We start from the raw sequence: 24,393 nt of genomic DNA on the forward strand, positions 1-24,393 counted from the left end.
GAGCATCAATTGATTGAGACATTGTTGTTTGTAGACCGAGTGTCGCGTTTTCTGGTTGAGGTGGCGGCTCGCTTGTAGTGGCGGCTCGCTTGTGGAATACGTTATTCATACTTCTACAGTGCCGACCTACCAATACTGGCTGTTTCTGATGGATGAGTATGACCTTTAAAACCTAATGACTTGATTCAGCGAACTCCGTTATGACATGCCGATCCCCCCCAGTTGATTTGACCCAGACGGTACTGTTTGAATTTTCCTAATCACTTGATGCTACCTTGTTCATTCTTCTCACGCAATCTTAATTATCACTCAATCCTAAAAGCTTGTGAAAGGTCCTCAACCCCCGTTCCTTCATCAATTCGAGCCTCGACAACCTCATACACAGGTATCTCTGCCAACCTCGCTGTAATATGATGCAACGTCGGCAGTGCCTGGCGATCCCTTGCCTCAAAAGCCAAGTCCCCCTTTCTGGCTAACATCGTCCGTATGACATTGGGGGTCTGTGATGCACCTTCTGACGGAATAAATACGGCATACTCTGCATCCGCCGTTCCCGGTCGGCCGACTGCAGGAATATATCGGTAGCAGAAAGTTCCCTCCTCGGCCTCTCCAAGCTTATCGTTCATCGCCGGTGCCTTGTCGGCGGCCGACATTGATGAAGTCGAGTTAGGCAGATGGAGCCCTTCCAAGCGCATCCTCGCAAACTGCACTCCTCGCCAGTCGATGCCGGCCGCGTATTCGCCTTCTTTTTGATGCACTTGAATGGAAGCACCAAGCTTTGACATCCCCAACTCCTCTCGGCCGGACAGGATCGCATCAGCAAGGTCTTCAAAGACGACAACACAATAAGAGCCCCGAAGTACTGAGGCATCTCTCTTGGTATACTGGACGCCATGAACAAATAGACCTGAGAAGTTGTACCCACCCCCACCGAGCCAACTCATATTCCCCAAAGTGGTCATTCGGATCGAAGCAGTGGCAACTGTTCCAGGAGAGCTGAAGCTGAAGGCTGGGGAGGGGAAGAAGTTCTGGAGCAAGGTTCTAGATGTTCTGAATTTGATCGAGGCAGTCACAAAGGTAGACTGCAAGCCGTCATGCGGAAGCCCGAAACTGTCTTGCCTAGGGCCGGGCATCGAACCAAAGGCAACGGGCATTCTCCAGAACCTATCTGGCGTTTTGGTCCAGTTTGATTTCCTGAGCATCTGAATCGTGTGGTCGTATTCATCGTGGCCGAAACAATAGCTCTGATATTCCATCACTACAATCTGTCAGCGCTTCGCGTACCGAAGATGAATTTGGCTAGGTTCAACTTACTGTTGAGTTCTTTTCCGTCTTTCTTAGCTTCCTCGAGATCACGACCAGACAGTCTCGTATATTCTTGAATGCGATGAGCGCGCTCCATCCTACATACCTCGTATAGGCGTAATCTTTCTTTGACTTCCTCTTTACGTGTTCCTTTGCCCAACAGGACACCTAGCGATACAGCATCTTCGATTGCCATTCCTCCACCTTGACCCTGGTCTACGAGGACAGTGTGAGCAGTGTTCAATTGTGTGTCCAGCGCGGACTTACGCGGCAGGAAAGGATGCGCTGCATCCCCCATCAGAGCCAGTTTGCCCACCGTCCAAGAACGTAAAACGTCCATGTCAAGGAGCGTCCAAACGCTCAGAGTTTCGGCGTTGACCTTCGACAGTAGAGCACGCACGATGGGACAAAACTCTTTATACGCTTCAAGGAGTCTTGCTTTATTGCCACCTGTACTCCAACCTAATGCCACTCAGCCTTGAACAGTCAAGTAAACGAAGAAGACGAAACATATGACACATATCGGTCGAAATTCGGATTGGAGCCGAGATTGGGAATACCAAATGAAACTCACCGTCACCAGGCATGTCAGATTCCTTGCTTGGGTGGATTGCGACAAAATTGAGAAGCGTGTTGTTGGAGCAAGGGTACATGACGAGCCTTCTATCGTTTCCCATCCACATCACCATACGACCGTCGCCATCAACCGCGTCTCTTGTTTCGGGATCGGCCAGTATCTCCTCTTTCGGGATCAGGAACCTGAACGCACTTCTTCCGGAACCAAAAGGTTTTGCTGTCTTGGATACCTGCTTTCTGGTTATGGACTGTCAGAAAGTGAGTGAACTGAGCCACGCTTTTGTCCTTGAGGCCATACATGAACGCCATCCGCTCCAATGACCACATCTCCTTTGAATACATCACCGTTCTCGAGGGTGATGGTGGAAACCTCGGCATTGACGCTTGCCACACAACTCGATATCTTCATTTCAGCCGGATTTCCCTTTCCGGCAGGATCGGCGGCGAATCTATACAGCGCTTTGTGGAGATGAGCACGATGGACCAGAAGCCATGACTTTCAACATTAGTCCTAAGCGGGCATAGAGGATAGGAAGACCTACGTGTTTCCAGAGCAAATTTGGCTTTCGAAGATCAAGGTTGAATGTCAAGTTGCCTGCTGCAGTGTACTGTACAATCTAGAGAGCAAACCGTCATCAGACGACACCGGGAATGAAGGTGTAAGAGAGATCGAATGTCTCTTACCCCGAGCGTAGGATTTCCTCCAATGTCCTCTGCAAAAAGCCCAAGGCGGCGGAGAAGACCATTACAGTTGGACCCCAAATGAATAGCGGCGCCGGCCTCATTGTCCAATTTGGATCTTTCAAATACCTACTTCGAATTAGGATTTGGTCCATTCATGCTTCTGTTGCCCAGAAATACCGTGACTTCATGTCCCTCTTGCCTGAGAGCTGTTGCAGCAGTGAGGCCGCCAATTCCTCCTCCCACAATGAGCACTTTCAACGGTGCAGGATCCGGAGCGGCCGTCATTGGGATTTAGGAGTGGCTGGGTTGGATAATAGACTGTATGATGATTTGCCAAGGCGTTCGCGGAAACTTGGCTGCCAGTGAGGGATTAGCGGACCAAAGTGCCTTTGCGAGAATGGCCAGTGGTCCGTACATAAAACGTGCCGTTCTCATACTCGGAAGCATTTCGATTGAGTTCGCGACACTTAGCTTGTGGTGCTATCGGGAATTTCTTGCATGTGCTGAAGTGGGCGTGTGGCGGAATGTGGGCGAGCTTTCCGCGATGTTCTGTCTTCTCCCCACCGGCTTGCTGGCCAACTCCCGATCATGCCCACAAGCAAATGATAGAATATTCGGCATAGCACTGACGCTCGGCTAGTGGAGGCTACTTTTCTAGAGCGCGAGACGGATCTAAGTAAAGTAACTTGTTTAAGATTTTACTCAAGAGAAGTGAGAATCCTTGAGTTAAGAGGCAAGAGTGCAACCAAGAGCTTGGATTAACAATATGCCACTCCTAATTCAGAACATCCACAAGGTAGACGAATTATCATTCCCCTACATCTTCGAACAGCATGCAACAATCAAACTACAGTCCGGCGAAGGATTCATCCGCTGCAATGTCTACCGGCCCAAACCTTCCCCTGGTGGAGTCGACCGGTTTCCCGCTATTGTTACATATGGTCCGTACGGGAAAGACATTCACTACAGAGACTTTCATCCCGCATCATTCTCGGAGGTCAATCCGCAACACAAGTCTGAGCACTCCGCCTGGGAGACACCGGATCCTGCGTTCTGGACTGCGCACGGCTATGTTGTCGTGCGGGCTGACGAACGTGGAACCGGGCAGTCGCCAGGACTCTTGGATACCATGTCCCGAGGCACGAGCGAGGCCTTTGTCGAAGTGATCGAATGGACCGCCCAGCAGCCATGGAGTACAGGCAAAGTTGGCCTGTTGGGAATCTCATATTATGCAGGCAGCCAATGGAGGGTCGCAGCGCGGAAACCTCGCGGCCTGGCGGCGATCATCCCGTGGGAAGGTATGTCCGATTACTACCGGGACCGTTGTCGACATGGAGGGATCCTGGCGAATGCTTTCATCAAGTTCTGGTGGAACCGGCAGGTGGTCACTAATCAATACGGCAGGCCGGGCCGAGCAGCAAACAACTGGGGCCCAGATACGATCGAGGGCAACTTGACGCCGGAGGAGCTGGAGAAGAATCGAAAGGATCAGTGCCATGACAACGCCACTCACTCATTTCGAGAAGAACTCTACTACGCGTCGAAGGAGTATGACCTTGGTGACATTGAGGTTCCTATGCTATCAGTTGGAAATTGGGGTGGAATCCTTCTTCATCTGAGAGGGAACCTGGAAGGATACGTCTATGGGGGCTCGGAGTTCAAATATCTCCGAATGATTACGGGTCGGCATGATTTGCCGTTTTACTATGAAGAAGAAGCCAAGATCCAGCTAAGTTTTCTGGACGCATTTCTCAAAGGACAAGACCCAACTGGCTGGTCGATAAAAGGGAAACTCCCACCTGTCGATCTCGTCATTCGCCGGGGCGATATGGGATTCAACAATGCCGCTGCTGAGAAGCAATTCACTCGACGAACCGAAAACGAATGGCCCATTGCGCGAACCCAATATGTGAAATTTTTCCTGGGCCTGGATCAAACTCTCACGAGGAACCCTCCAGTCATTACATTGCCAAAGAAGATCTCATACAAAGCCTTAGGGAGCATTGAGGACCCACAATGTGTACAATTTTCCACCCCCGCGTTCGAAGAAGAGATCGAGATCACAGGCTATGTCACCGCCACACTGAACGTTTCCATGAGTGCCGAAGTCTCCAAAGCTACCCCTAGGGACATCGACCTCTTCTTAACTCTCCGCCATATCTCGCCAGAAGGGAAGGAGGTGTACTATACCGGTACCGCAGGCGACCCCGTTCCGCTCACTAAGGGATGGCTGCGTGTCAGTTTTCGCAAGACCAGTCCGGATCATGGGAAACATCGGCCTTATTTGCCGTGGCGGGAATACATCTCTCAGGAAGTTCAGCCTGTGATTCCTGGAGAGATCTATACCGTTGACGTGGAGATTTGGCCCACGAATGTCGTCGTTGAAAAAGGGGCCAAGATTGTACTTGAGGTCTCGTCTGGAGATACGCAAGGGAGCGGAATCTTTCTTCACAATGACCCTTCTGACAGGTATGTAGAACCCCCTTTTCTCTCGGCTAAGCTAACCGCAGTCATTTTCAGGAACGAGGAAAAGTTTGCCGGCGTCAACCACATTTGCTTCAGCCCCAATCTGTTGAACTGCCTGACGCTACCAATAATTCCTCCTAGGGAAAGTTGCACGGACTAAGCGGCATGGAACAGCCGCAGACTCAGCAGATTTCAGTATCTATATTATACTTGAGGGCCGTTTTCCTCCTTCCAATGTTATACCAAATCGTATCCCTGCATCCACTTTGTTCAACACGGTAGAAATAAATGTCATTCAACGTACGTCATGCCCAAGTACCTATGGTGAATTGCGAATTACACCTACTCTTATAAGCCGATGTTCCAAATTGTCAGTACAGAGGGCGAGTTCACTCACATGTTTGTCAGCTCCCATGTCTCTGCCTCCAACGTCGCAAATGTCCCCTCATCTTCCGGGTCACCTGCCGCACCTGCGACAAACAGGCCCGCCATGAAGTGATCGTCCGTTGCGTGTGCGTCCCGGAACTGTGGGTGCTTCATCAACCGCGTCATGGCTCGCCGCAGCCGTGGCCCACTATTCTGCGTCAACGCATCCTCCACAGACTGGCGAAACTCCAACGCCCAGCCCTCCGGCGGCGTCTCCATGGCGAAATTGTCCAAGTACCGCAGCATTGGAGCCCAGCGGTTACGGTAAAGGTTATGCACGGCGCCACCGCTGCCGATTAGGAGGTAGCCGTCGTGACGAAGCGGCCGCAGCGTGGCGCCGACTTTCATGTGGAAGTGTGGGTCGAAGCGGGCGTTCATGGAGATTAATACAGTAGGTGGGCATCCGTGAGGGAACATGCGGATTAAAATGAGGTATGTATCGTGGATCCAGTCAAAGGACGGGTTGCCATCCACGTTGAAGCCTTGGGTGCGGAGCATCTTGATGCACCGCTCAGCAGTGGTGAGGTCTGGATTGAGTTTGTAGTTCCGGTATTTGTCTGGATGCACATATCTGATTTTGTGTTACCAAGACAGCCAATATGAGATTCATTAGCCTCAAGCGAGAAATAGAATCAAGCACCTACGCTACAGGTGACTTCTTTGGATCCGGATTGGTGGCTACTTCGATCCGATCTCCTTCTGCATCCCAGTGTGCCCCCTGCTCTGAATCAGCCTCTCCGTCTACTAGTAATCAAGAAGAACACCATACGAAAGTTAACAATAATCATTGGTATCAGAGGCTATGTTCTGTTGGTACACACTCGGAAAAGCTAGAACATACCATCATGATGACTCCTTTGACGCCTCTTCTTAGTGCTTCATCGCCACAGCGCTTCCAATAGTCCGCCGACTCCGATTCTTCCCCAAGCATCATAGTAGACCCATGGGAGAAAAAGTGCACCGGGGTAGGGGCTTTCGTGAGGTTAACAACGCGCTCTGCGGAGAGGGGGTCGTCCGCTGCTTACCCATCTTGAGTTCGAGTGTTCCCTTTACTTTGGGGCCAACCGCTTAGAAGACAGAGAGTCGAATGCAGGAGAGAAAATGAGGTATCTCATCTAATATGGTTGCGGCTTGGAGGTATAGCGTCACTCTAGAAGGTCTGCACATCACGGTATAACAGATAGGCCATTACACTCTCAACCCAAGCCGTCGATTCTGCCCCACTTCCCGAGCCTTCGCCCCGGTGACCACTGTATTGGTAATAGGGGTAATAGGGGCCGAACTGAGATAGATCAGGATTTTCATCCGAGCCGGATTCGCGGCACACTACAATTGGATACGCAATGAGGGTAAGCATAGCAGGCCGCTAAATCCATATTGGTCCAGGGGAAGTTTTGTTTTCGTTTTTGGACTAAATTTTGTATGGGATTTGTCAGGTCAGAAACAGACGTCAAGGAGCTAGATCATTCTCCGCCCTTGACCGCAGCAAGTGGAGACTGGTAATGAGAGGAGTATTGATTTGGCCTGATAGCAGACTTTATGCCTTCTACAGATCATGCTCTCTCACACGGGGGAGGCCCACCTGGGTATGGCTTGTACAATGGCTGACTGCTGTAGATTCGCCCTATGGGGCATATCATTGAATTATCTTATACAAGATGCCCTCTTGACTGGGACAAAGAGCCGTGAAAAGCTAGATTGCGTCACAAAGCCCTTATTTAAGCACATCAGTCGGTCGGGTTCCCCTACTGGACCCACTGTGCAGTCGCGACTCGGAACCTCTTCCCCCAAATCAGAATGACAAAGACCAATAAGGAGAAAATCCCCATAAGCCCACCAAAAACACCGAACGGCACTGACGTTCCTGCCTTTGCAACCCTATTTGGTGTTAGAAATCTAAGCAACAAAAGATCTGTTTGACCTCTACCCTTACCACTCGCCAATAAAAAATGTCCAGCTAAAAGCAATAATTGCGCGCATGCCTACTACTGCTACAAAACAGTCACTGGCCGCTTTGCCATATGAATCAATAATCTAACCATGGGTTAGACTGAGCTTCGTCAACCAAATTCAGGAGGGTACTTGCATAGTTAAATCCAACTGATGGCGTCTATGGTAGACTCGGTCGGAAAGTGTTCAACGGTTATATCTCGAGGAACCATGTGAACTCACCTGTATTAGACCGAATGCAAGCATCCCTAACCCGAATTGCATCCCCACCCACTTCGCACCCCCAGGATGGTCCGCACAAAATCCGAACACCCAAAGACCGGTGGTCGCAACAAAAAGGCCCGGCAAGGTTGTTTTCAGCCGTGATTCCGACTCCGCGAAGCCATGGGCTTCATGCTTCACCTGGCCGGTCAGGACGCGATCGGCTACGAAGTAAGTGTATGCAGCGCCGACGAAAGTGCCGACGATGCCGCCCACGTTGGCTAGGCCGATGTGGTCATGCCAGAGGTATGGCGGTGAAGCCATGACCTGGGGGCTAATAGTGGTCACGGTGACGATCCCGCCAACAAGACCGGCATACCTGTGGAGCTCCGGGGTTAGGGGATGGCAAATACGGTTTCGTTTAAATTGTTATAACTCACCAAAACATGACCAGCCATACTCCAGGCAACCGGAGACTGAGCCAAGGCCCTCCGAGCTTCGATAGTAACCCGCCCTCATATCGCCCGACTTTGAGGGACTGGGCGAACGTGAAGGTCTTGTAGCTCGGAGGTGATATTGATTCTTCGATTGTTTTTTCGAAGCGGGCATCGGATTTTTCTCGCTCGTCCCCCGTCCGGACTGTGCTTAGACGCTGCTTTCGCACATACAGCGTCTCGGGTAGCAGGAAAAAACAGAGAGCAAGACAAATTGCTGACAGGATCACGTTGGCCCAGTGGAGCCACGATATTCCGTAACGGAAAGCAATGTAGCTTCCACTAAGGCCGCCCAAAAATGGACCGAGCGCGATGCTCATGGTGTAGACAGCCTAGAAATGCAAAATTAACGACTGGAAGAGGCCCGCAAGTCCATTAGGTTGGACGCACAGAAGAGCAGACCGACACGGGCATAGAGTATCGTACACCCCCAGGTCCACTCCCAATTAGGATGGAACCCATTTTTCACTCACCATAGCGCGTCCCCGCTGGTGGACAAAAAACACCTCCCCGATTGCAGCAGGAGATAAAGTCTCAGAAACGGAAGCACCAACTCCCATAAATGCACGAGCGGCAAGCAAGCTTCCGAAGCTAGTCGCCAGTCCAGCCCACATCGAGCTGAGGGTCAGAAGGAGGAGGCTGAACAATACTACCGGTCGCCTGCCAAAAGTATTGGCCAAAGGCACATTCCAAAGATTTGCGGCGCCCAAGAGCAAAACATTCACCTATATACACTCAGCACAATTTCAAAGTGGTCTTGACCGTCCGGTCCAGCGTACGTACGGCAACGAGGTAGGATAACCGTTTCATCGGCACTGGCGGGTTGAACACCGCCGGCGTTGCTAGAAGAGGAAATGCACTGGCAATGGAAGCGGATGTGAAGTTCCCAACGAACGCATAGAAAGATGCGCAGATTAGGAGGCCGACCTTGCTCCACCACTTCCAGTTCAAAGGATCGGCCGGATCGTCTGAAGGATCAGGGACCAACACGATGTGTCCGCCCCCCTCCCTATTCTGATCTTCGCGATCTAGACGACAATCAGACACCCATCTTGAAACGGGGACAGAGACTTACGGATAAGGACAGTAGTTCCCGGCGGTGTCAACTTCTCGATTTCCTCCTTAGGGAGGGCAAACGCGCGCTTGAAGGCGGACATTGTGGCCAAGTTGAATTCAGTAATCGTCCCTTGGGGGTTTTGCAAGTTATACCGAAGAAGTGACAAAGCCATCGAGGTCGTGGATGGAACATATCCACATGGGAGGACGGATTGGACCCACAACTGGGGAATCTGGGGCATCTGGGGCATCTGGGGGACGTGCGGGGGTTTCGGAGTCAATACTTGGGAGACTTCGGGAATGTGGGGAAAGCACCCCGATCATGCACCAAGTCAATCAGAGGATAATCGGCTCTGATATGGTCGTGCCTAGACAGTGTGGAGCCGTTAGAGTAAGTTATGCTTTGATGTGAAATGAGCGAAAGGTCGTCCTCGGATGCACAAATGCCTCAAATTAGGAGTTAGCCCAGCCGCTCGACGAAAGGGAGACGCTTCTGGGCTTCTACTCTCCTCAACTTGCTATATCTGCTCCATATTTTGCAGCGACCTTCCGTTTCGTCCATTCTCACAGAACGCTACGCCATGGGCCAAGATCCTTCACTACGTAACAATCTTGCCACGGTGCATCGTTACATTACGACGCACAACAGCGATGGCAAGGCCATTTTCAGCGGCAGTCAACCCGAAACTCTAGATCCGACGCCGTTGCCGGATGGAAGGGCAGAATTTCGTTTGGGATTCGCAACCCACAAATTTCCGATTCAACTCACCGGGGACCCGGACCTGGGATTCTATGCGGACAAGCTGGCCAACCCGCCGGGCCTGAACCTCTCGAACGGCTCGGTACTCCGATACGTGGACATGCCTCCAAACTCAGTGTCGCCTATGCATCGAACGGTCAGTCTGGATTATGGAATCGTCCTGGAGGGCCAGATCAGCCTCATTCTAGACAGTGGAGAATCCAAGGTCATGGAAAAGGGTGACTGTGCGATCCAGCGAGGGACGAATCATGCATGGCACAATCAGCATGCGACAGAGTGGGCGCGGATGGTGTTCATTCTGCTTCCCTGTTTTCCCATTGAGATACAGAACGCAAGATTGGGGGAAAATTTGGGAGATATGAACGGAGTTCCGGCCTCAACTTAATCAACCTTAATGTGACAGAGGTTTCGCTGCCGTGTTGTCCCAGTCCAAATGCCAAGCACCATACCCTTGTCTAGTGCAGGCGTAGTTGATGAGCTTATTTCAACGAAAATCATACACAGCTCCGTACGGAGTATTCCCTTAGATATCAAATTTTGCCCCCCAAATTGAAGCTTAAATCTAGCACCTCAAGAACTGCGTTTTAAATCGCCTTCGGAGTTAGTTAGGAGCTATGCGATGTATACATAAGTCTAGGTGTATATTTCGGAAGCGTATAACTTACGCGTTGTGAGGATATTTAAATGTACATTTTGGGCTTGGAGAGTTTTGGTGTGGGCCGATGACTAGGGTGGGCTGGTGAGTGGTTGAACACAGCAGAGTGCCAATTAATTAACTTAGTTGTGTTCAGGAAACTAACCATCCGCTTCGGCATCGACACGTACCCGCCCCCGCCGCCATCACTCACGTCCCGCACGACGCTGCAGCTCATCTTTACCATCCAGTCATTGCTACTTCATACTGTTGATATATTTAGCTCCGATGATGTCCTTTGAACGAGCCCTAGGCTGCGATTGCGTGCCGACCGTCACTTGAAGCCGAACCGGTCAGGTTTACGGTGGGGCCTCATGTCGAACTTCGGCCTCGCGCCATCGAGCTCAGCCTTCTAGCTCTTAGAATCAATTCCAAGTTTCGTAATGCCTCTTTCCACATACGAGAGAACACATTAGCCTGGAGGCCCCAAAAGTAACTTTCAAGTTTCAACGAACGACACCTGTGCGAAAGTTCCCTCGTATGCGCCAGGGTACAGGAAATCCTCGCAGCGAAGTCTGGAGCCATGGATCAACACGACCCATCCGCTGGTGTGCCATCCGCCAAGTGCCCACTTTGTGAGCAGTTCGCAACGGCAATATCTTCGCTCCAGTCACGACAGCCCGAGCAATTCGATCTAGTCCCTCTCGAGCTTTTCTCGGGCCAAATACTTTACGAACGAGCAGACGAGGTCGACGGATACGACTTGTTCTCAGGACTGTATCTTGCGGAAAACTCGCAATGCTTAACATGTACAGCATTAACAGATAGCATCGTCCACAGAGCCTTGCGCGAGGTTTCGGATCCGGTTTCGACGCTGAAGTCATCAAAACTTTCGTTGAATGGGCCTATGTGCGCGACGGGATGTTTTATCCTTGACGTAAGTCATGATACCCTTCCAATCAAAACATGCCCTGACTATGACATAGATCGAGACCACAACCGAAAGGTACGAGCTGCGTATCGTTCCCTCGTCTTTCGCCAACTCATCGAAACCTGATCCCTCGCTTATTGATTTCGGCATGATTCGAAGCTGGGTGCAAACCTGCGATTACCAGCACGCTGGACAATGTCACACATTCTCAAGCGAGCGAAAGCGCTGTTACGTCAACATGCTGATGATCGATGTGGTTGAGTCGTGCATTGTTGCGATTCGTGTGGGTCAATATGTGCCTGAATATACCGCGCTCAGTTACGTATGGGGCAAGGTTGAAACACTCCTCTGTACTAAAGCAAACCATCAGGATCTGAAGATTCCTGGTTGCCTTGATACAGCTCCATTCTCGCTTACTCTAGCGAGAACAATTAGGGATGCAATGTCGCTGACAAAATCTCTCGGGCTGAGATATCTCTGGGCCGACATGCTTTGCATAGTCCAAGATGACCCGTCCGATAAAGTCGTTCAGCTTCCAAACATGGCGAATATCTACGGAGATGCATATTTCACCATCGTTGCAGCTGATGGAACAGATGCTCGAAGCGGCATTCCAGGTATAAGTAGACATTCCCCTCGCACGTTTATACCACCTCTGCTTCATTTTAACACCTTCTCTTTGGCCGCAAACTTCGCAGTGAAACCTAATGCAGAGGAAATCAGGGAAAAAGTATGGCACACACGTGCATGGACGATGCAAGAGCGTGCTCTGTCACGACGCACATTGATGTTTCTAGATCAGACCGTCAGCTGGACGTGCATGCAAGCGTCTTTCGACGAAGAAACGTTCATCCCAGCTTCGAGTGATAGCGTCAAGGCTTGCTATTACTGCCAGTCAAGCAGCGCCTCGGATACGAGCTTCTTGAGAATAGCCAAGTGGCCCCATCTCGACAATTACTCTGAGCTGGCGTCTTATTTCACGGAACGCTCAATGACCCGTTCGGACGATATGCTTAATGCATTCGCCGGGATTCTTGCTGCACTGCGACCATCATTTCCCCATGGATTTTTCCAAGGCCTCCCGGAATTCTTCTTCGATGTTGCACTTTTATGGCGCAGATTCGAATCGGATCACAGTCGTCGCGCGCGCCGGCCCTTCCGCCGATGCTCCAAGCCAGGCAAGAAGTGGGCTTCTACTCATTTCGCAAGCTGGTCCTGGGCTGGGTGGGAAGATTGTCGCGTTCAGTGGCCAATGCTCTATAGCGATGCAGTGGATTGGGCGATGGAAGTCATTCCGATTTCACCTGTAACATCGTGGCAAAAAGTGAATAAGCACGGTAGTCTCTCAGCAGTACGGAACAGCTTCTATCAGCATCGTATTTCAGCCCAAGACTCTACTCACTTAGAACTAGAGGAAGGTTGGGAGAAAATCGACCAAGAAACTTCGCTACCATCCTCCGCGGATGGGTCATCCCGGTTCAAGCACCCCCTTGCTCCCGGTGTAAAGTTCCGCTACCCGATTCCCATCGCCAAGTTGACCTCGGAGCGGCCAACGCTAGATCTTCACTCCATGCACCTCAGATTCAGCAGTACAATTTGCATTTTTACATTCCGTGAGGAGGTCCTAGGCGTCCCATTCCCCCAAGGATCAATATACACAGCCAAAAAAGTTTGGGCAGGCTTCATGCACGACATCCAGACTCCAGTTCTGGCGGAAGATCTCAACCCACTGGCTTGTGAGGTCGTCGCTATCAGTACTGGTTTCGTCAACATCAAACGCGAGCGTTTGCTCGACAAATGGGAACTTGCCCGGGTTGAAGATGTGGTTCCAGAAGTTGCACACTTTTCGCAGATTAGAGACGCTGGAGATGTATATCACTTTTACAACGTGATGTGGTTAGCGTGGGAAGATGGGATAGCGTATCGGAGGGGCATTGGGAGGGTGTGGAAACCGGTCTGGGAGCAACAAGAGCTGAAGCAAATGGAAATCACTCTCGGCTGATTTCTGGACCGACACTCCTGCGAACAGTCCTGCAGTCTCAATACCTGGATGTGCTGCATTGCCTGACTCTTTTTAATTGTGGCTGGCTTATTTCCAACCCAGCAGCAACACAAGCGTGCGTCAGCCACCGTAACAACTCAACCTTCAAGTCCGCCCTCAAGACCAAGCGACCCATCGGAGGCACCATGCTCTAACGCAAAATTTGCAACTTGAAAGGCTTTTATAGAGATCTACGGCTATGGGCTACAAAGCCCAAGCCTTTATATGACAAACATCTCAAGGACGTTTGAACATATATACGTTAAGCCATCGATCAGTTTTTGCCATGACGTGAGACTATTCAAGCCATCCCGGTTCCCTGGGCTTATCTTCACACTGAAATTGGTGCTATCGTTATTAGTGTACCATCCCTTTCAAATACTAGAACAGCTATTACAGAGCCTCAACATGCTCAGTATCACCGCGCGGCGCTGAGTTCAGGTAAGGCATGGATAACATATAATCTGCAGAACCCACTGTGGTCACCCTCAGAGTATCGTCCACTATGCTCAGCAGTATTGGGGAAGACAATCGGCATCGGTGTCGGATCTGGAAAGGTACGGCTGTGCAACCTGGAGCTAGATGAATCTGAGGGATGCGGGAATGATAGTATAGAGGGAACTACGGAGTACCGAAGTTCATTTCAAAAGCTCTTTCATCCCTTCGAAACTCGAAAGTACTTGACCACCAACAATTTGTGTTACGCGTAGCGGAGTGAAAGGGCCAAAAACGCACCGAAAATCGAGGGGCATCGATGGAAGGTAAAAGGAAATAGTCGCCACCACAATCCGAGCCCTGCCTGACTTACCCACACGAAATCTGTACCTACCCGGACCTAGTAACGTGGATTCATGGCTGTCAGTCGTAGGGACAGGGTATAACTCAATTGCCCTCATCGGTTTTCGGTCACTATGGGCGCTGGAAATGGAAAGAATTTGTGTTCGACCTTCCACCATCAAGCAGCCCCAGCAAATTTTGCACGTCGTAGACTTCTCATCGAAAACAGTCCTCCCGATGTGGGGGGAAAATGGCCCGAAAAGGGTCAGGGTTAGTGGCAGTCTCTCGGAAAAGCCAAGGATCCCTCACTGTTTGAGCGGAGGAGGAGGAATCCATTCTTGTTTATGTTAATGTAGACCGTTGTATCAACCTTCTCGATCCGTTGTTATACTCACCTCGTCGACTCCATGGCTGCAGATATTGACCGAGTCTGCGCTGCAGCAGTAGACGGCCGTCTAAGAAACCCAATTTGGCGCAAAGAACAGCTCTTCCAACTCCATCAAGCATTTGCCAAAGATGCAGACAAGATACAGGCTGCAATTTTGCAAGACTCACACGGTTCAGTGGCCGAAGTAGCAGTCGAACTTCGCCTCGCATTGGACGCGTTAAAGAAATGCTACCTGTCACTCGACCTCGACAAAGAACTAGAGATGGAATACCGAATAGCTAAGGGATTGGACGACCAAGATCGAAGCGACTGCCCAGGCCTCGTATACATTGAACCTACGCCGCATACTATGTTTTTTTCTGTGGTAGCAGCACTTGCTCCTGCAATAGCAGCAGGAAACTGCGTCATTCTACTAGTGAGCTGCCCTTTTATTCACGCAGAGACAATGAGTCCTCACAAAAATTCATATAGCTCGAAAACACAATGAGAGCGGTGCCTACACTACTTCGCACGATGCTGCCTCCTGCACTGGATTCTGACATTTTCTCCATTGCCCGAACCAAAGTGGCCGATCCGGACGTGCTGAGCAAGTGTACTCAAGTCCTCCAGAATGGCATCGATGCGGTATCGACCGTCTTTCACCTCGTCTCCCAACCCAATGGGCTCGTGGTTGCAGTTGTAGATCGGACGGCAGACATCACGCAAGCCGCCCAAGCTTTGGTCATGGCTCGCTTTGCGTACGGGAGCGCCTCTCCGTACGCGCCAGGGCTTGTTCTTGTGCACGAAACTGTGAAGAAACAATTTTTGCTGGAGACCATGAAACACTCAATCAGAATGCTGCCGGAGCACAGCCTTGCGTCAGGCAAGCAACGCAATCAGTTCTCCAACGGAGACCCAGCGGGAAATTTGCACAGTGGCCAAGACAAAGATGGAGTCCGAATCATCTTTCCGAGCTCGGCTGCGGCCATAGTCGAAGTGGAGAATAGGTTCGTGTGCATCAGGTGTCTTCTACCAGTAGCACTTTCATGACACTCATCAGGGACTCTTCTCTTGCGCAGAAACTGAGCGAACAATGCCTCTGCGTCTGTTCAATCACGAGCTTAGATGACGCAATCGACTTTTCGAATCGGTATGTGTTAGCAATTTCTCAGTTTCCTCTCCTCATACCTGAAATGAGAAGAAGCCAGCCCGAGATCTCGCTGACAACGGGCTGCAAATGCAGGTTGAGTGAATCACCAATAGCATGTTTCGCTTTTGCGTCAGCTCAAGCCGCAAAATATATATGCCAATATGTCAGATCTGACATTGGTTTCGTCAACCACATCCCTTTTGAGCTCTTGGGTACGTGGGGTCGCTTCCTGCGAGTTGTTGATCTCCCGTTTCAAATTAAAATCTTAACCTTTCACAGTTGGTCCCGCTGCCCCCATCAACCGTCCATTCTCCCTCGAGAGTCGATACTGCCCCTCCTTCTTCAGTAAACCTACTCCTCGCTTCGTCAAATCTAGCGCACAGTCCATACTGTTCCAAGCAGCGGTACTAGAAAGCAATGAAGTCGCAATATCTCGAATTTTAGAAGGGGCCGTCGAGAAGTTACCCGAGCCGAAGCGACCGAAGCGGCTGATCCCACGTGGATTTTTCGAAGAAGGCGTCCGAACCGGGGCCATTGTTGTATTCTCGCCGCTGTTAATATCAATGACTGCGGCGGGTTACTTCGGAGCCAAAGCACTGTACTATCGAGTTCTGCAGTACCCCCGCATTTAATAGTCGTTACGTTTGGCATGGTAGGGACCTTGTTGCACTTCTACCAGGAAGATACGACAGACGAATGTTGCAAACATCTTTCATCTCAATTAGGAATTGTTCCTGGTAGTGATGTCCTCCAAAGGTGCCATACGGCGTTGAATGAGGACGGGATAAATACGTCGGAGGTTGGAGATTTCACACTGGTCGTCGTTACAAACACCGCGCCGATGGGTCGAAGTCCTTCATATTACATATATCGCTAGTTTCCCTACGTAATAGTCCATTTATTCGACTACAATGGCGGATTCATGAAATTGAATGGGTTAAAATCCAGATGTGTGTACTTATTCGACTATTCCTATCTCGTCATGCTGACATTTGGCGACTCAAGACCGATAGCCGACTCAACGTGGTTTTATCACAGGTTCTATTCGCTTTAATTGTGTCAGTAGGAGCAGTCCACGCTTGTTAATCTACATCTTTAACCTCTCCAGTCGCTACATTTCAGTCTTATCAGCTAGGGATGCCAACATATCCTTAGATGTGAATCACCATACTACCGCATATTACATTACAGCGGACCTAAACGGGGTAAAGACTGTTAGTGCAATGGAAACTAACCAGAGGCCCTTGAATTCCTGTTAAATCATAAAATGAATCTTCTGGTGTGGACGTCAAAGGGCAAGATTTTCCACACCTTCGCTTTGACGGACTGTTCCCTGAGGCTCATGGGGGACTGAAGACAGTGGAGTTCTTCCGGCTTGATTTCGCGACATTGTGCCACTCACGTACCAATAATATGGGGAAAGTGCATGGGAGAACCCTGGCCATACTACGGCTATTGGTAATAGAGAATAGCTCCTGCGCCATTTGCTCCGGTGGTTGATCTTCAATGAGGTACTACCAGTCACTAGCACTTCAATACGCGGTCTTCCGTGCTTTTGACACCTTTACGAATGGTTAGCAACTACACATGGCTACAACTGTTGACCGCCTTATGAGGATGGTCTCGTTTTAGCATTGCTTGCTATTCTTACCATAGTTAACTAGTTGGTTAACTAGCGTAACCCACCAGCGAGTCGCCCAAACCACCGAGTCGCCCATCTCAACCATGGCCCACTACTGTAATCTGAATATCTCAACAACTACTGAAGTCTTTTATTAATTAGGAAGTAGGCTAGGTTCTACGTTTTCTAATATAGCTAATTGAGCGCGTATTAGCGCCATTGATCACCTTCTTTTTGCGTTGTTTACGCTTTGATAGCGTCTCATTTGCCTTCCGAAGCTTTCCTATCTCAACCTCCATGATTGAAGCTCCGTGCGCGATCATTTGAACACCCTTTTCAAGGCTTGAAAAGCTTTCTAAAAAGCAGTGTTGGGGAAGTATTTTGATCTCTTTGAAGGCGCTGTCGTATTGCGTTGAATACGCCTTCCTTACTTAGCCCGATGAAACATCATGAGACAAATTATAGCAGCATGCTATGTCCTAATACTACAGGACCCGGCCGCTCTATATGGGACATTACCAACCGAAGGGCCTTTGAAGCCCGCATCGATGCTTTGTTCCACGCAAATCTCGTACCTGAGCCTCGCACTCTTACCAGTACACACTGGCCGTAACAATGTGGAGAAGATGATCTCCCGTTTGGGGTAGAGCTGTAGCTCTCGGATAATTTTGCCTTTATCTCTGCTTGTGAATATGATGTTGGTTACGTTACTGTTGCCACCATCGAGCAGGCGAGGGGAAAGGAAAGGGAATATACTTTACGCCTTGCTGCGAACGAGGGTGTACGGTCTATGTGACCGTGTTAAAACGGCTCTTATTGAATTACTTCATGTCCTAGAAAAGTGTGCGACAAAAGGTAGTAGTACCATATTCATAACTATCTATAGACCATGCTGACGTTTGTTCCAGAGCTCTCGCGCAAGCAGTATGCTGAACAGTCTTTCGATATAATCGTCAACCTGAATATGAATCGAATATACGGTCGACTCGAATCAGCCCACTTTCAACGTCCAGCTTATGATCGTGGCTCTCATCGAGGTCCGCTGACAGTCCGCTTGAAAGGGTTACCCACCGGCGCAATTCCAATCTGCAAGATGCATCTTACAAAACTCTCTCTTGAAGTAGACGCATTGCACGAATCTTTTCTTCGGCTAGAGAAATCGGGACCGGTAGAAACTACAGATACCATTAAAACCGTTGTGAAAAACGTTTATAAAATAACTATCGATGGCATATCACTTCCACGACGGCTCAGCGAAATCGGGTTGTCCAGAACTGATTCGCGTGAGACTCGCGAGGTTAACAAAATCGCAAATTACTGGCGTATGTCTCACTTTTGCTCATCTTACCCGCTCATACCGCAGTCTATTCAGAAGGCTGCGATTGGAAATTCTGAAACCATACATGCCGCTCCAGGAGACTAACCAAAAACGATATATCCACGCAGAAATTCAAATGGTTGTCTACTACGAAACATCTTCAGCTACCGTATGGCCTCGTGCACTAGGCTCTTCTAAGGAAGCCTGCTATTTGTGCTACTCTTTTATCAAGGCTCATGGCTCGTTCTTCGTTTCTAAGGCACGTCGCCAGATATTCCACCAGTGGACTGTTCCCGACCTCAGTACCTACACAAATGCAACATTACAGCGATTTCGCGCAGCGCTCAGCGCTGTTAACCAGGTTGTCAGAAGAGACATGAGGAATGCAGAACTCCTTCCGTCCTCGTGGAAATTCCCATTACAGAGCTCGATTCATTTACACAAAATAGAGCTTCCCACACCTTCTTTGATCACAGTCGTATCTAGCACTGAAACTGGGATAGGAACGGTTTCCACTGCCTCTCGCAACCCACACGAGAGCGCCGGCCTCCTTGATGAAGCCCAAGCAGATCATGGCTCTGCAGCAGGAGTTCGATATGCAGACACACCAGTGATACCTAAACGAGCAACAATTCATAGGAGTGAAACTACCTTATCCGCTGCAGAGCTATCTAATTTAGTAACAGTCGACCTGACGCCTATCTCTCCGGAACATGTTTCTCTAGGCTGGCTGAATCTGCACATCTATCTAGACAACCTTTCTCTGATGGACAGGAACACTATCCAAGCTTCGGCTATGACCGCCACTCGCTTTTCGAGAGCTAGTGTTTGCTTCGAGCTATTCCAGAACCGGAATGACGCCAGAGGGGATATAAAGAGCGAGTATTTTGACGTCGGAGACAGCACCTAGAGAAAAGATAGCCATTACAATTCCGCATAGCACGTCTGGGGAAGGTGTATCGAACACGGAGTTTATACTCTCGGCTAGAACCAGAAACCCTATACGAGTGAGATATATGTACGTGGCACGAAGCACTAGATTCAACTCAATGATTAGGATGGTTGATTGATGCTGTAAGATGCTTGGGCTCCACGCGTAATGCGACACGATGCAACGTTACATAATCTTTAGTCTACTTTGGTTCAGGACCTGAGGAAGAGAAACCAATGGTACTGGGCGAACTAGGGCCTCTTCGGTTCAATTGTATCGAAATCGTGAACTCTTCAGCAGTTTGAGTATTCGAATTGTCCCCCCCTTCAATCTCGCGCCACTCTTATCGCCCGCATGGCGCAGGCGTTCGCCCAGCTCCGCCGAGTAAAACTGTCCAACCAGGCTTGCAAAGAGTGGGTCCTCGCCCTCGTCGTCTTTGACTCTCGCTTTGCTTTCACTGTCGCCTGATTTGTCTGCTTGTAGTCGTTTGCTGGGCTCCGGAGCTGAGCGCGTCTTTCCATCCGACAAGATTCCCCTCCACGTCCGCTGCTCAGCTTCATCCGTCCAGGTCCAGCTCGGTAGGCGGCGAGTCCAGGCTCGAGCAGTTCTTAGTTCCGGCTCGCGGGCGGAGACTGGTTTATCGGGCGCAGTAGGAGAGTTGGCCGAGGATTGATAGGAGACCGGGGTAGAGACTTGATTTGCAGGCGTTGTAGTGCTGATTTCCTCTGTCGCTTGGGGGACTTCAACGAGCTTATTAGCCATGGCGGGCGCCCCCTTAGGCTCGCCCTCGACTTCGCTCTCTGATTGTGATTCTCCTGGGATAGCATTGCCTGTCGCTGCTTGGACATCATCCTCGGCCTCAAGCGCCCTCTCCAGCGCACCAGTATCGATGTTGCACAGCCGATCCATCAACCGCCGGCCCCGCTCGTTCAGGCGCCCATCGGCGTACGCGTCTATCACAAACTTAGTCCACTGTATTACCATCATCACGGCCTCTTTGGCGTCTATCTCGAACCATTCCCTGTGGGCCGTCTTGCAGAGTGCGCAGCTGATGAGAGAAATGTTGCGCTCGCTCAGGCTCCTACGCACGATTTGCTCAACGCGGTACGCCCCGACAAAGTGTACCTCGCTCTCCCAGTGCCGAACCGTGTTCCGCGCATAGCAGTTATTGGGCTGCGCCGCCCGCTTATCACTGTCATGCTGCGTGAATCCGATCTTGACAAACCGCGAATTATCCTTGTTCGTCCACACGTATACCTTGCCCTTTTTGCCGTCCATAGAAGTGAAACGCTTCTCGATAGCTTCCATGAGCGGCCACTTCTTGCTCTTGACGGATTTGAAGCGCCGGTCGATGCGACCGAGAAGTTCGGGGCCGAGGTCGTGGTGCTCGCGGAGGATTCCAGCGAGCTCGTTGTGTTCTTTGGAGGCCCCGTCGTTTTCGTCATCTATTCTGTCATCTTGTCGTAGTCCACGATACGAGGAATTGCCTCCCTTCTTTAAACCAGTAGCTGGCGTTGGCGTATCGGGCCGCGACCTTGGCTCCAATTCGTCATCGTCATACTTGCCGGCTATTTGTTCGTGCCGTGCTTCCTCAAAGTGAGGCGTGGGACCCGGTGTCGTTGCAGCGGTGCTAGCAGGACTTACCATGTCAAATATACCGTCCGGCTCTGAGTCTGGAGAGTCAGCGGCAGTGTTTTCAGCATCGGAATACGCATTGTCCCAATCCGAATTCGAAGCCGGAGAATCTTTCGGCGTAGCTGGAAGAGCCCAGGAGGTGGATGGATGGTGTGACCGGGCCTCCTTCCACGCCTGGAAGTTTTTCATGACAAGCTTTTTGTGTGTCCAACAGTGGGTGTGGAGGAGAAAATTTTGAACATCATTATAAAATGCCTCGCCAACCTCGTCGGGAACTTCATCTTTCAGCCCAATGAAGTTGTTTTTAAGTGTGTGAATGGCATGCTCCCGCTCTGAGACGACCAAGTGCTTGCATTGTTCCTGAGTGCTCTTAGCATAGCCGAAGCAGAATTTATCCGCGATATTGAAGATATCGTCCTGCTTAGTAAGCAACAGCAACTTAATCTCCTCAAGAAGCGGATAGCTCATCATCTTGTTTGAAAGTAAGTTTAGGAACGTAACCGTGGATAAAAGTCAAAAACTACTCTTGCGGAGGAAGTTGAGATAGAGACAGAGACGTGACGACTGAAAAAACAAACCGGAAACTTAGATGAGCCAGACTTTATATTCTATCTGATTCCTATCAAGTATTTGGTACGGTCATTTCAGGGTATGAGAAGCGAGGGCGGCACAGCAGGTCTGCTTCGAGTTAGCGCAAAATTAAACTTTGTTTTTGACCGCTTGTGGCAGTCTCTGGGGTATTTGAGGCGGCCTGAATGGGCTAAGCCTGTGACTTAGCATCAATTTTAGCACCCGCGGAAGCGGGCCGGTGCAGATACAAGTTACGACTTTGGCGCGCAATTTGATGTTACTTTTGCTGCCTTTTCAACTATCCCGTCCGATCTCAATATACGCGATACCCCAGCCCACATCTTTTGAAGGCGAGATATATTCTCTTGGACTATATCGGCCCAGATGCTGAAACCATGTTGTCAAATTCTTGGAACCGGCACCTAGGCGATCCAGTGTGGAGGAATTCCTGTATAAAGGCCTTGCACAGGCTATTTTGACCCTGGCTCGTGTCCCGTTGCCGCGGATAGAATCCTTTACATTTCACGACGACGGGCCCCTCTCCCTTACAAACCGGCCTTTTTCTTGCTATATCGTGATCTTAGAAAACGACGGTGTACCCAGAGCAATGGACAGAGACCAAACGTACACCACATCTGAGTCCTACATCTCGGACCTCTTGACCTACCATGATTTACGCTTTCTCCATCAGCCGAACGCGGTCAATAATGGGGATGGTGGCCGGGAACTGATAGTCTCAAAGACAATGCTACGAGCAACTGGGCATCATTATTTGCTCGGAGCTCCGAAACGGCCATTTGTACTAGGTCTGACCGATCTGCACCAAAGTAACTTGTTCGTCGACGAGGACTGGAACATCAAATATCTCATCGGCCTGAAATGGGTGTGCTCCCTCCCTATTGAGATGCGCGGCGCTCTGTACTGTTTATGGGGGCACGACCTCGACGATATCATCGGCGCGAATCTAGAAGAATACGTCATAGTACGGGACGAGTACATGCGGATCTTTGAGGGCAAAGAGGAAGCGCTCTCGCCGAAGTTACAATATGGCTTGTCACTTGCCCAGGTCACGCAGTCAGTGTGGGAGAAGGGTTGGGTTTGGTATTGTCTGTCGTTGACGTCTGTGAATGGGATGTGCATCCTCTTTGATCAATACGTTTGCAGGAAATACCATCCCTTCCCGCTGACCAAGGAAATGGATACAGTCGTTTCCTGATTCTGGTCGCAGAACTCGGAAACGATCCTCGATGGGAAAATTGCAGATAAGATGAAGTATGATCAGGAACTGCAAGAGTTGTTCTCTAGAAACTGAAAGCACGAGCGGAAGAGTGATGCCGTTTCATCGGAGAGCTGATTTCATGCTGAGGATGTATGCCTGTCTGTGGAGGACTTGCTAGTCTACCTGTGGCATGAATACTGGATACATCGTGATGGGTCTTGGGAAAGCCTCATATCGTTCCTAGACGGCGCATTACTTCTCCTCTCCCTCTCCTTTACCTTCCCGTCTTTTTTAACGTGTTCATCACCCGACCCCTTCCCTCGCCATTTCCTAGCGGCCTTTCCTGACAGATAAACGACCTGTAGACTCAATAGTCTCCGCACCATACCATACGGGCATACCAAGAGGCTCCCAGGTGCTCCGAGAAACACTCTGAGAATGCTATCCTAGATCATTGCGAGCGCCCTCCAGAAGGTCTGATATTACCTGAACGGCTGGCCACAGCGATGGATACCGCACGGTCTCCTGTGGGGTATCATGACGCGCTCTATGTTTTCCCGCTTCTTGTTGTTAGCAGCTGGTAGGGCATTTTTCACTAATTACAACTAAGTAGACATGTCTCTGGGCACACCCCCGAAAGTCACCAAATCTGATAGCCATGCACCGTATCTTGAGATACGCTGCAAAACACATGCAAATGCAAATCCAGTCTACTTTTTGATTTCTTAATTAGAAAATATCTAATATTTCGTATGCCACCCTTTTGCTTTGATTACTGCCCGTAGTAGACGTCGTGGAATTGAGTCGATTAGTTCTCGGATCGTCTCCTGAGGGATCGCCCACCACGCCTCCTTTAACGCCGCATTCATGGGCTCTCGTGCCTCCTCCGAGGCGCCCATCGTCTTCAATTCAGGGTGGAGCTCTAGGACCTTGGTTTTCAACAGATGCCATATGCGCTCGATGGGGTTGATGTCTGGGGAATTGGCCAGCCAATCGATGACCCAGATCAGGCGGTTGCATATATTGTTACAATGCTTGGCGTGCAACTCGCAAAAAAAAACCAGACTGCCAAATTTCGGTAACGACTCTTGCAATCCAAAACCACCAAAACCACCAAAATCTACCAAAATCTACCAAAATCAAGTTTCCTTAATTACTGCTTATCACAAGTACTAACTATAATAAAATCCCGCAAGGATCTACCCTATCACCCGCGCTGTTTATCCTATTTATATCTGACCTACTACAACAGTTTAAAGATGTTCAGGGTAACGTGCTCGG

At 50.0% G+C, this 24,393-nt stretch overlaps 9 protein-coding genes across 9 annotated transcripts; 5 read left to right on the forward strand and 4 right to left on the reverse strand.

Moving 5' to 3' along the window:
* Positions 1-165: 165 nt before the first annotated feature.
* On the reverse strand, positions 166-2,922 carry P152DRAFT_409290 (FAD/NAD(P)-binding domain-containing protein). The gene is made up of 8 exons (XM_033676939.1): positions 2,743-2,922; positions 2,566-2,691; positions 2,424-2,498; positions 2,180-2,377; positions 1,880-2,129; positions 1,573-1,767; positions 1,315-1,521; positions 166-1,258 (listed from the first exon to the last, which is right to left on the reverse strand). Exons 1-8 carry the CDS (start codon positions 2,848-2,850, stop codon positions 306-308), a joined length of 2,112 nt encoding a protein of 703 aa, XP_033538046.1. The 5' UTR covers positions 2,851-2,922; the 3' UTR covers positions 166-305.
* A 409-nt stretch (positions 2,923-3,331) lies between these two features.
* On the forward strand, positions 3,332-5,191 carry P152DRAFT_428477 (alpha/beta-hydrolase; the record flags this gene model as incomplete). The annotated part of the gene is made up of 2 exons (XM_033677331.1): positions 3,332-5,034; positions 5,086-5,191. The coding sequence occupies 2 exons, from the start codon at positions 3,332-3,334 to the stop codon at positions 5,189-5,191; spliced, it is 1,809 nt and encodes a 602-aa protein (XP_033538047.1).
* A 145-nt stretch (positions 5,192-5,336) lies between these two features.
* On the reverse strand, positions 5,337-6,486 carry P152DRAFT_492614 (LigB subunit of an aromatic-ring-opening dioxygenase LigAB; the record flags this gene model as incomplete). The annotated part of the gene is made up of 5 exons (XM_033682186.1): positions 5,337-5,373; positions 5,429-6,028; positions 6,102-6,175; positions 6,299-6,429; positions 6,483-6,486. The coding sequence occupies 5 exons, from the start codon at positions 6,484-6,486 to the stop codon at positions 5,337-5,339; spliced, it is 846 nt and encodes a 281-aa protein (XP_033538048.1).
* Positions 6,487-7,202: 716 nt separating this feature from the next.
* Positions 7,203-9,259, reverse strand: P152DRAFT_388322 (MFS general substrate transporter; the record flags this gene model as incomplete). The annotated part of the gene is made up of 8 exons (XM_033675921.1): positions 7,203-7,335; positions 7,391-7,491; positions 7,523-7,567; positions 7,630-7,987; positions 8,049-8,434; positions 8,576-8,827; positions 8,886-9,130; positions 9,178-9,259. The coding sequence occupies 8 exons, from the start codon at positions 9,257-9,259 to the stop codon at positions 7,203-7,205; spliced, it is 1,602 nt and encodes a 533-aa protein (XP_033538049.1).
* Positions 9,260-9,581: 322 nt separating this feature from the next.
* Positions 9,582-10,303, forward strand: P152DRAFT_492624 (uncharacterized protein; the record flags this gene model as incomplete). The annotated part of the gene is made up of 1 exon (XM_033682187.1): positions 9,582-10,303. The coding sequence occupies exon 1, from the start codon at positions 9,740-9,742 to the stop codon at positions 10,301-10,303; it is 564 nt and encodes a 187-aa protein (XP_033538050.1). The 5' UTR covers positions 9,582-9,739.
* A 664-nt stretch (positions 10,304-10,967) lies between these two features.
* Positions 10,968-13,617, forward strand: P152DRAFT_122458 (HET-domain-containing protein). The gene is made up of 2 exons (XM_033673716.1): positions 10,968-11,489; positions 11,539-13,617. Exons 1-2 carry the CDS (start codon positions 11,136-11,138, stop codon positions 13,483-13,485), a joined length of 2,301 nt encoding a protein of 766 aa, XP_033538051.1. The 5' UTR covers positions 10,968-11,135; the 3' UTR covers positions 13,486-13,617.
* A 1,091-nt stretch (positions 13,618-14,708) lies between these two features.
* On the forward strand, positions 14,709-16,836 carry P152DRAFT_428480 (uncharacterized protein; the record flags this gene model as incomplete). Its single annotated transcript, XM_033677332.1, has 6 exons — positions 14,709-15,104; positions 15,161-15,675; positions 15,729-15,824; positions 15,912-16,030; positions 16,098-16,768; positions 16,824-16,836. The coding sequence occupies 5 exons, from the start codon at positions 14,709-14,711 to the stop codon at positions 16,448-16,450; spliced, it is 1,479 nt and encodes a 492-aa protein (XP_033538052.1). The 3' UTR covers positions 16,451-16,768; positions 16,824-16,836.
* A 3,007-nt stretch (positions 16,837-19,843) lies between these two features.
* On the reverse strand, positions 19,844-21,847 carry P152DRAFT_454686 (uncharacterized protein). Its single transcript, XM_033678637.1, has one exon. The coding sequence runs from the start codon at positions 21,510-21,512 to the stop codon at positions 19,956-19,958; it is 1,557 nt and encodes a 518-aa protein (XP_033538053.1). The 5' UTR covers positions 21,513-21,847; the 3' UTR covers positions 19,844-19,955.
* Positions 21,848-22,200: 353 nt separating this feature from the next.
* On the forward strand, positions 22,201-23,445 carry P152DRAFT_454687 (uncharacterized protein). Its single transcript, XM_033678638.1, has one exon. The coding sequence runs from the start codon at positions 22,501-22,503 to the stop codon at positions 23,107-23,109; it is 609 nt and encodes a 202-aa protein (XP_033538054.1). The 5' UTR covers positions 22,201-22,500; the 3' UTR covers positions 23,110-23,445.
* Positions 23,446-24,393: the final 948 nt, after the last annotated feature.

Source organism: Eremomyces bilateralis (assembly GCF_010015585.1).
Source record: "Eremomyces bilateralis CBS 781.70 unplaced genomic scaffold P152scaffold_2, whole genome shotgun sequence".
In the NCBI taxonomy this organism is placed as follows: Eukaryota; Fungi; Ascomycota; class Dothideomycetes; order Eremomycetales; family Eremomycetaceae; genus Eremomyces; species Eremomyces bilateralis.

What these genes read in the sequence shown, in the direction of transcription:
- P152DRAFT_122458 (XM_033673716.1), top strand. Translation starts at nt 11,136, where the DNA reads ATGGATCAACACGACCCATCCGCTGGTGTGCCATCCGCCAAGTGCCCA. An exon ending in CGGGATGTTTTATCCTTGAC is followed by an intron (nt 11,490 to 11,538) that starts GTAAGTCATGAT and finishes ACTATGACATAG; the next exon opens with ATCGAGACCACAACCGAAAG.
- P152DRAFT_409290 (XM_033676939.1), bottom strand. Translation starts at nt 2,850, where the DNA reads ATGACGGCCGCTCCGGATCCTGCACCGTTGAAAGTGCTCATTGTGGGA. An exon ending in GAGGAAATCCTACGCTCGGG is followed by an intron (nt 2,499 to 2,565) that starts GTAAGAGACATT and finishes TTTGCTCTCTAG; the next exon opens with ATTGTACAGTACACTGCAGC. An exon ending in ATCTGACATGCCTGGTGACG is followed by an intron (nt 1,768 to 1,879) that starts GTGAGTTTCATT and finishes GAGTGGCATTAG; the next exon opens with GTTGGAGTACAGGTGGCAAT.
- P152DRAFT_454687 (XM_033678638.1), top strand. Translation starts at nt 22,501, where the DNA reads ATGGACAGAGACCAAACGTACACCACATCTGAGTCCTACATCTCGGAC.
- P152DRAFT_454686 (XM_033678637.1), bottom strand. Translation starts at nt 21,512, where the DNA reads ATGAAAAACTTCCAGGCGTGGAAGGAGGCCCGGTCACACCATCCATCC.